At 41.4% G+C, this 9,980-nt stretch overlaps 1 protein-coding gene across 5 annotated transcripts in view; it reads left to right on the forward strand.

Moving 5' to 3' along the window:
• LOC135200090 (general transcription factor IIH subunit 1-like) overlaps positions 1 to 9,017 on the forward strand; it is a 51,193-nt gene extending 42,176 nt beyond the window's left edge. For 3 of the 5 annotated variants that reach the window (XM_064228407.1, XM_064228405.1, XM_064228404.1), the window contains one exon: positions 8,141 to 9,016. In XM_064228407.1, the coding sequence (XP_064084477.1) occupies positions 8,141 to 8,254 (114 nt within the window). In that variant the 3' untranslated portion in view covers positions 8,255 to 9,016. Of the gene's footprint in view, positions 1 to 8,140 lie in introns of all 5 variants that reach the window. The other 2 variants (XM_064228403.1, XM_064228406.1) reach the window with 2 other exon arrangements.
• The last annotated feature ends 963 nt before the right edge of the window (positions 9,018 to 9,980 follow it).

Genomic DNA, 9,980 nt, shown 5'->3' on the forward strand with positions numbered 1-9,980 from the left:
TTTACGAACTTTTTTTTTGTTCGCTGTGGACTTAGTTCGGTTGTTCCATAACAATCTTTTCTTCGTCCTAACGGCTTTGTCACAGTAACCCATACCATCGACACCCACCATTGAGTGTCGGTGTCCTATCCACTACCGAGAACAACAACTTCGCTGCAGACGGATAGACCAGTATGGGTACAGGACATCACCGAAGTCGAGAAGAGGGATAGGTCATACGGACCAATTCCCTTCTTTTCCTCTGAGGTAATTGCATGACTTTAACTGCGAAGTCAAGCATCCAGGGGATGGGGATTCGTGACGCTCGATTTCGTACCGAATTCGTAGCGAAGACTCTGAACCCTTCGGTTCCTGACGATCGGTTAGAGTCCTTCACAATCCCTCCCTAATGGACTTCACCCGCTTCGATGCGAAGGAGATGCTGCTTTGTCCTGTGAAAGCGCGACCAGCGCTTTCTGAAGAAACTCGACATCCCAGGCTGAGTGTTGAAGACTCTTCGTCAGCACCAAGATGACCTAGAAGTACACTCCCTCGAGTTACACAAGAACCTTCTCCTTGGCGCAGGTACTGAAGGCAGGGGTCTGGTACAACCAGACCACTGGCACCTCCTTCTACCTTTTGGATATTGCCGCCCACATGGTCCTTGGATCGTTTTCCTTAGGACTCGTGGTGGCTGCTCAACACGTTGTCTAGCTAACCCAGACCCTAGCAGGCTGAACAGCATCGAGTCCTGGTGTGACTGTAAGAATAGATAAGTGAATGAGAGAGTGACTGGCTTCTCTTTCCTATCTTTTTCTACCCCTCTACCTGTGGGTAGAGGGATACGGTCATCACCTTGCTGGATAAGGACGAGATGCCGGTGAGCTACTCGACAGAGCCCCATCCTATCCCTTTCACTAGGGATGGGAGCGAATATCCACCACTTCCTCCTACAAGGGGGGGGGGAATGGATGCCAACAAGAGACAAACCATAACGTTGTTGCCTCTTGCAAATAGGAACTTGTTCTTGTTTGCTGGTACGAAGAGATACGCTTGCCTCTCTCTTAGTACTTGGTCCAGAGGTCTGACCATTGATCCTGCGGTGCACACCCCGATCAATCGGACAGAGGCTTGGATCCCTCCCTCGCTCTTACGACCAGGGAGGCTTCCAAGGTTGGGCGAACACCAGTCTGTTCACAAAAGACTCAGATTCCCACCCACCAAGAAGTGAGTCTTCCTATTGTAAAAGGACCGAAGGTTTGTATGCCGTGTCGGAACAAATGACAATTTGTCCAAAATTGCATTTTCCTAATATACAAACCTGAGGTCCTTTTACACATAGCCCCACCTCATGCCACCCCTCACTCTGCAGTTTTTTGCTTGGGCCAAAAGCAAAAGTGATTTGTTTTACCTACCAGTCGCGCGCAGCGCGGCCTGTCGGACAAGCAGTTAACTACCGAACCCCTTGTTCGAAAGCTTACGACCTATCCAGCTGCCGCTAGTACCTTCCTATTGTAAAAAGGACCTCAGGTTTGTATAGTTAGGAAAAATGCAATTTTGGACAAATTGTCATTTCTAATAAAATGTAGCATATTTTTAATTTTCGTTGGTGAAACAATGTGCTGTTTGACTGTAGATTTTAGCATGCGCCCCCAGATAAGGTAGGGGTCAGGTCATGCTTTGTTTATTCTGAAGTAAGTCTCGGATAATATCAGGCATCCTAAAGTTCAAAGTTTGTATTTTACATAGGACTATCCTAAATGTCAGAGGAAAGTTATCTTTTTTAGGCAGTATAAAGAATGATTCTTGTATATGTGAATGAAGTATGTAAGTTAAGCTTGGTAATGCTTGGTAAAAACAGTAAATAAAAAGTAAATAAAAACGTCACAAGGCTTGGCGTACTTAGTTAAAACAGTAAAAAAAAATTTATTCACAAAGGCTCGTTCCCTTGATGGCTACAGTAGAAGAATTAATAGACGAGTAGTAACTTGCATATTTTGTATAAATAGTGCCAATATTTTCATTCCTCAAATTACTGTAATTTTAGGGAAACAATTTGCCGACGAGTAAAATTGTTATAAGGGTTTACCAGTAAATCTATTATAACAAGAATAACGTAAACATCTTTGTGTGGTACTTCTAATTGATTTCACTGAAAATATTTTCAGTTTTAAGATTAAATTTTTTTTTTATTTTTAAGGTCTGTAATGTGTGGTTTTTATCTCTTTATTTGTATTTTGAATGTCATGTTTGTGCTTGTTATACAAATAATAGTGTGTAATAAAATGTTACTCTATACATTGCAGCAGAAAATATTAGAAATATAGTTTTACCTTAATTACCCGAGATTTCATAAAAAAGATGCTGCATAACTGTATCTCCATTATTATCAGAATGGTTAAATATTGCAACAGCTGTAGTTCCAGCTGTTTATACTTTTGACCAAATATAATTTTGGGTGCAAGAAGGGAAGGGAGATTATGCCATATACATTATGTATTTAGTTAATTTCTTTTTTTTATTCACCAGTAAGTCACCTTCAGCAAAGCTTATTTAAATCAATGAATGTGAAAAAAGTAGTTAAAAATTAGTTGAAAATAACAACTATAAACAACATGAAGTACCAACCAAAGCTGTGCATTTAGACAGTCAAACAGATGCATCACATCAACCAAAACAGCCATGAACTTAGAAAAGTTATGACAATATTTTTTTTTCCCTGCAAAAACAGGGTTTGTCTTCCATACCAGGAATATATGGGAAGAAATGATACTTGCCTTAGAGTAATTCATATTTGACAATTTTTCTTGCAAGAATTTTTTGTATGCAATTTTAACTAAAGTCTTTCTGGAAACTTCTTTTTGGTAACCTTTGCATCTTTAATCATTACCTCAACACATTATTGTTACCTGATGTGTATACACAATCATATTTACTTTAACCATTTTGAGAAATTTTGGGAATCATAATTGTTCATACAGGGATATATTATTATTATTATAAAGGATTAGTTTATCCAGACTTCTGAGCCTAATAAAGGCTCTCTTCCCAGGCTGGTTATACAGGATATAAAATACAATGCCTTTCAAATATGGAGCATCTTTGACTGGCTGTGTACCGACTAAACAAGGGTTGTACGCAGGTGGGGATGGGGGTGGGAGAGGGATGCCCATTCTTGCCTAACTGGGAAAGAAAGCCCCCTTACTCTCAAGTGAGCTCCTGTAGATGAGAGAGACTGATTTCTCCCTGGAACACCCCTCCCCCTCCTTGTTCCCCCACTCAGAAAAGTCTTGTTTCACTGTTTGTGCCACACCAGGATGTTCCTTCCCTAGACTCCCTACAATCTTGCCAAGAACTTCGTGTGGATCCTAGTCAGTACCTACAAAGTCCACCTTTTACACTAGGAGTGGTAGCAGAGATCATAGGTTCCTGTGGCAGGGGAATTGGTTGCTAACATGACTAGGTTCCTCCTGTTGCAGGGGAACTGGTTGCTAACATGACTAGGTTCCTCCTGTTGCAGGGGAACTGGTTGCTAACATGACATGGCAAAGCTGGTATCAAGACCAGATGCCATGCCTTATTAGAAACACTTTCAAACCTAGAGCATTACTTATAAGAGTTAATTTTAGGGAGGTAGCCTCTGCTTCACCTTACAAGTGGTCTCTTTCAGTGAGGGCAGTGGGTTCTGTGCCAAAAGCAAGACCATTGGTAAGGCTACCTTGGTCAGTTTTCCCCAAGGTGTTTTGGCTAAAAGTGAATTCTATTTTCTGTGGATTGCCGAATTACCTTGTAGCCAGCTGACTGGTAAAGCTAACCTCCCCCCCTTCCCCTCTCATCAGTTATCAATGCAGAAAAATGATTTTCTTGACTTGCGCCATTGACTCTATCTAGCACTGCACCAACTTACCAACAAAGTCCCATTGGAGAAATATGGCAAGAAGGCCTTCCTTTAAACTCTGGAGAGAACAAATTAGAAATGGTAGTAGTGTATGCACTCACTGTCACATCATGCTGAATATGTGCCAGGGCACAACAACTGCAGTTTTGGTGAAATTGCCCCCCAAACTCTTGGGCTATGGTAAAGGAGCTTTTGGGGCCGGGCAGGAAAATCCTCGCTTTCGTAGCCCACCAGATTACCAATCTTTGAGCCAACACTATCTGTCAGTGGAGGAGCTTATTCCTTCCCCAATGTATATTTCATGAAAGTTGCCTCTCCCTCAGGAATAATAGTTCAATCCTAGATTCTTTTTTTTTTTTCCTTTTTTCCCTAATTCCAGGGCGAGATGGGACAGCGGTGGCTATTAAGAGGAGATCCATGTGACACCCACATCTCTTTAGTAGTCACCTTCAAGTCTAACAGAGGGAGTAAGCAGTCATCTTTACATAGAAGGGCTGCCTCTCAAATCACTGGATGGCATGGCAGGAACAGGGCAGAATAGTGGGTAGAAGCAGTCCTTAAGGACAGATACATACTCCCTTTCAAGAACCCTTCTTCCTGACCCAGTACCATTTCTGGCATGCCTCGCCAACTTGCATAGGTCTGATGTTTTATTGACAGATTGAGACTGGTGAAAATTGTTTGGATGAGGCCTCCAGGCATTTACTGCTACTTTTCCCTAGTGGATAAACCCTCACAAAGATGGAGGCCAGTCGTAGACCTCTCACTACTGAATAGCTTACCTTGGACACCCATTGCATTGGAAACTGCTCCCTTCAGCGTTGCATTCTTGCAGAGAGGGAGATTTCAAGATTTTGGTCTGTCTCCAGAATGGTTATCTCCGTGTCCCTATTTTCTTTCAGTTCAAGGCCTCTGGCTTGGGCACAAACCAGTGGAATCAACCTGTGTTTTCCGGACCCGGACAACTTGCTCATCTTTCCTCGCTCAGAAAAGAAGCTTGTACAGAACAGGCAGACTAGTGATTGTCATAAGCTGGTATAAATCAAGTATCTGAATGATCCTGGATACTGGTGGCACAATCCCCTGAATAGACAACCTCAAGTCACCAGGCACTTCCTGACTGAGTAACAATTAGCTTAACTTTGATAAGTAATACTGGGTCACCTTACTATCTTGGAGAAACTTATCTTGAACAGGAGAAGCCATCTTGTTCTCTCCAGTGGAAACTTTACATCATTGGTCATTTCTGGATAGCTTTCATATCATTTGGACCCCTCAACAGCGGAGTTCAGAAAGAATAAGGGTGGTGGCTGTTGGACCACAATCACTTTCAGGGAGGTTCACCGAGAGCTTCTCTTCCAGAGTTACTTTTGTTTTCAGATGTGTCCCACAGTGTTTTGGGAACTTATTTGGGAGCAAAGTTCCCTTCAGGGACTTTGTTCCGGAGTATGAACAGAAAGCACATCAATATGCCAGAGATAATGACATCATGGCTGGCATTTCAGACTTTTCATCAGTGTCGCAAGGGCACTCTAGCAGCAACAACACTGTAGTAGCCTACATCAACAAACAGGTGCAGACATTCTTCTCCCTTGTGCCCATTAGCCATCCAGATGCACAAAAGGGCATTGATACATAGAATAGAATTGAGAGCCTGGTTCATCCTGGGCAAAACAAACATGGCAGATCCATCTGAGCCAGAGTTTTTGGGGGACACTATGGTCCCTACACCAAGTAGTGGTAGAGAGACTGGTTCCTACACTAATCAGTGGCCGAGAGACTGCTCGATGTGTGGGGACAGCCAATGATTGATCTGTGTGCCACTAGACTGAATTAGAAGCTTCTCACTTTCTCACTGTTTCCAGATTCATGTGCAGTGATGCTAGATGCATTCCAATACCCATGGGACAACATTCAGTCTCCTCTGCTGGGTACTCGATCAGGTGGTATGGAAGCTTCCCATTGCTCCTGATAGATATCCTGAGAGCCCTGCCTGTGGTCCACTCCTCGATTGTAACCACACATATCATTGAGCAGTGCAGTTACTACTCGTCGTAGTTGGATAGGTTATCCAGGTTGGGGTTTTTCTTGCAGAACAGTGAGGGAATCACAGGCACCCTCCACACATTCTCCATGAATGTCTACCAAGGGTATTGGACCATCGTCTGTGATTCATGTCATAAAAGGTGTAACTCCAGTTAGTTTTCAACACAAGGACCTGTTCCACTTCCTCAGAGATAGTGATGCTTATGAGGAGTTTCAAACAGTTGTGCCCTCCTCAAGAGATCAGGCCCCCCTGAGTGGGACCTGACATTTACAAAACTGGAGATGATGGTCATGGTCCCTGTCTTGATTTAGTTTTACCCGAGAACTTGCCAGGACTAGCCAGTCGTTGAGGTATCTCAAGATGTGTATCCTGTGAGAATGGGCAGAGGTTGAAACTAGGGTGCTCCCTCTACCGTCTTCCTCCACTAGCACTGCCTCTGCCTCCTCTCCTGGGTCTGGAAGAGCTGGGGGCTGAAAGCTCTGCTGCTAAGGAGCTCTGAGCTTGGAAGGAATGTAAGAAGTTTTAGCTCTGGGCTTGGAAGGAATGTAAGAAGTTTTAGTCTCTGGGCTTGGAAGGAATGTAAGAAGTTTTAGCTCTGGGCTTGGAAGGAATGTAAGAAGTTTTAGCTCTGGGCTTGGAAGGGCCAGCACAAGAAGGACTAGATGATTTTGAGACAGCTTGATGTACAAGATGTTCATTTTTGTCTACTCTGTCTATTGACTTCAATGTCAAGCTGGTCCTTGGGGAAGAAAGGAGTTTAAGCTATCTCCATTCTTCAAAGCCAAAACAGAATCTGTACTGACAAATTTTCAGACTTGGAGAGGGAGCCATCTCTTCTTTTAGCACCCAGTTAAACCTAATGAGGGTGGCACTCTCTTAGTGTCGCTCATAGAAGGGGAAGAGATCTATGGCACTTCTGTTGACTATAAGTCTGGCCATGAAACAGCCTGGATTGCTGACAAAGCAGTTGTCTCCTAATTAGTTTATTCTTGATGGGTGAAGAAGGATGGGCCCTCCACCTTGATCTGGTCTAACGATAAACCTGGGCCTGCAACCCAACATTGGAGGTTGCATAAAGTCTTAGGTCGAGGAAGTGGTGGAGGAGCAACTTGAAACACCTACCGGAATGAAGTGAAGTGTCCCGTCCAGAAGCAAGGGAATTCACTTTACTAAGAATGAAATCAGCATGATTAGGGCATGGCAACCCTAAAGAAGTCTTTGCCTCTTTCTTAGGTCCAAGCAGGGCTTCAATAGCTGAAGAGTAATTGAAGGTGGTTGCCACAGCCTCCTCAACTAGGTTGTTATACCCACAGATGAGCTTGAAGACTTCAGCATATGATGTCATAAACTTCTTAACCCCCCTCCCACCCAAATTCTCTAAAGATGAAGGAGTAGAAGAATGAAGGGGAGATAAATTTTACTGAGAAGAAGCAAGGAGTGGAGTTTTTGACAAAGAGGCGCCCAAGATGGAGCTGCTTTTTTCCTCTTGTATCTCCTCCTCTTACCAAATTTTCTCAATTGCTCTGAAGACCAGAAATTACTCATGCTACAAGTGGTATGGGGGTCTGTATCCAAAGAAGACAAATAACAAGAACAAGGTTGTTACCAACCCTGGACATTGTCACTGAGGCTTGGGTTGCTTAGAGGATTCAAGGCTTGCATTATTTCTAGAAATCCTAATTACACACAGGTAACACTAAATCACTTGGAAAAGGCACCAACAAAAAGTGAATTAAAAACCAGAACACTAAGGCATAATACAGGCAGTAAGTGCTTCTTAGCTAGAAAGGCCATCTTTCTATAAAGGCAGTTAAAGAGAAACTGGTACACCACTGCGTAGCTGGGGTGAATCATGTTGGGCTGCTACCTCCTCCTACATCGCTATTGGCCATCTATTGTTGCCACCAAATCCTTGTACTACTATTTTTTTCCTTTATAAACTGGACTCTGGGAGGCACTAGAGAATTGTCCCCTCAACATTAAGACCTGGGTTTGTTGTGTGTGTGTGTGAACTAGACAGACTTAGATACTGAATGTTTTTTTTTTCTTCCCAATTCTTAAACTAAAAGTTTCAGACAAATGGATTTAAGTTAAAGTAAATTGGAAAAAGTGCTATCAACAATTGGCTATTATGTGAAGTTCTTACGGTGGATCATTTGGTTATTTAATTGTACACTAAACTTTGTGAAGACATTTATATTTAAATTCATTTCCAGGACATGGCTGTGAATGATTACAACTGCAATGCAACCATCTTGGACCATCTGTTAGGAATGATCAACATAGCAAACACAAAGTATGAAAATTGGAAGGCGCGAAATTCTAGGTGAAAGGGCCAGTTCAGCATAAGTTTGTATAAAATTAATGTCAAATTTAGGTTAATACTAAATATAGATTCTGTATATACGACATTCATATGTACATCATATCTTTGGCACTGCCTTGTGACCCTCCATAATTAACGTATTCCAGTGAAATGATTCGGTCATGGCTTTAATATAATGTTCCTAATGTGAAAAGACCCTTTGGTTAGCATTTTATATATACTGTAATGTGCAAAATTAAAATTTATCTATTGAAATTATTAATATTGGTTTTGATTCATCACAGCAGACATCACAACTAATATATCAGTCAAATTAACAACTACAAGTATTTACTGTGTAGCAATACACTAGTAATACCAAGGAGACTCATCCATACCAGTATTACTAATAAGTATCAATGTATAAAAGGTGGATCAAGATCAAATGATGTAAATATAGGCAATTTTGTGTATTTTACAATAAATTCTCAATTCATGAAACCATGTACTATGTACAGAAAGAAGCCCCTAAAGAGTATACTGTAATATAATTTGCTACTATGAGATTCAGGGCCTCTGTAACACGGTTTTTTGGACTTTGCTCCTTGTCAAAGCATCGGATGTAGCTGAAAGTTGGCCATATGTAGATTTTGCAAACACACACAAATTTTGTCAGCATTATCAATAACCTAAACCCGACAGTTTTAATTTTTATAGAGTAAAAATGATCTAGCCGACGCCATGGCCAATGATTACGAGCCAAGAGTCGAAAAACATTCATAACGTAAGGAAAGTAAAAGAACACTTTTTGACGAAAGTTGCGCCGCCATCCACTAGACGGAAACCCATTCACCTTGTTCCATCGGCTCTGAAACCCAAAGACTTTATGAATGGCGGAACGATACATAGATGTGGGTGGGGTATCTGTGCTAGCGTAGTAATACTACTGTAGCAGTAGTGCCGCAACAGTATAGCAGTAATATACATGAATTAAACGTTTAGGCCAACTGCTGGGATCCTTGAGGATCATTTAGCACTTCTTACAACTACTCGAGAAATGATTTTTTGTAGCCAGAAGTTAAATTTCTAATCCAACAATGCCCATGATAGCCTTCAGTGTTATCCTGAATTATAACGAGGCCAAAGTGGGTGGAGCCTCATGAAGTCATCATTCTGACGATAATTATTGGTGAAGGTTTAAAGCCAAAATATGGTACCGGCTATTTTTTTTTCAGTAAATAGGTAGATAGCCAATAAATAAAAATTGCATGACATTGGATATAGCAGTTATCAAATCAAGCTTGTCTACTATGTTTTTGAAAATTACCTTCTATGCCTTACATCTTGTCAATCTGATTGTGACCTATAAAGCAGACTGTAATTTCTTAGGAAACTTATTTTGGGAGTTAGACTAATAATTGAAGTGTTTTTGTATTTATTAACATATTTTGTTGGTTTGTTCATTATGACAATTATCAGTGGAGAGGTTCAGAGTTCATAAAGGTGTGCTGCTTTGGTTGTATTTAAATTTGTTTGTCATTGTTGCCAGAGGTATAGCCTTTGTTACGTATAGCCAATCATCCATCGAGAAAGAGGGTAACGAGTGCGTTCGAAACCTTTTCTCTGAGTAAGTTGGCCCGTCTTAAAAAAAAAGTCACTTTTACATTGTAAGTACCAAATTTATTCAACCTATGTAATGCAGAATACAGTCAAAATTTATGTGTAGATATAATGTGTATTCTGAATAAGCG

Source organism: Macrobrachium nipponense, chromosome 26 (genome assembly GCF_015104395.2).
Source record: "Macrobrachium nipponense isolate FS-2020 chromosome 26, ASM1510439v2, whole genome shotgun sequence".
NCBI lineage: Eukaryota > Metazoa > Arthropoda > Malacostraca > Decapoda > Palaemonidae > Macrobrachium > Macrobrachium nipponense.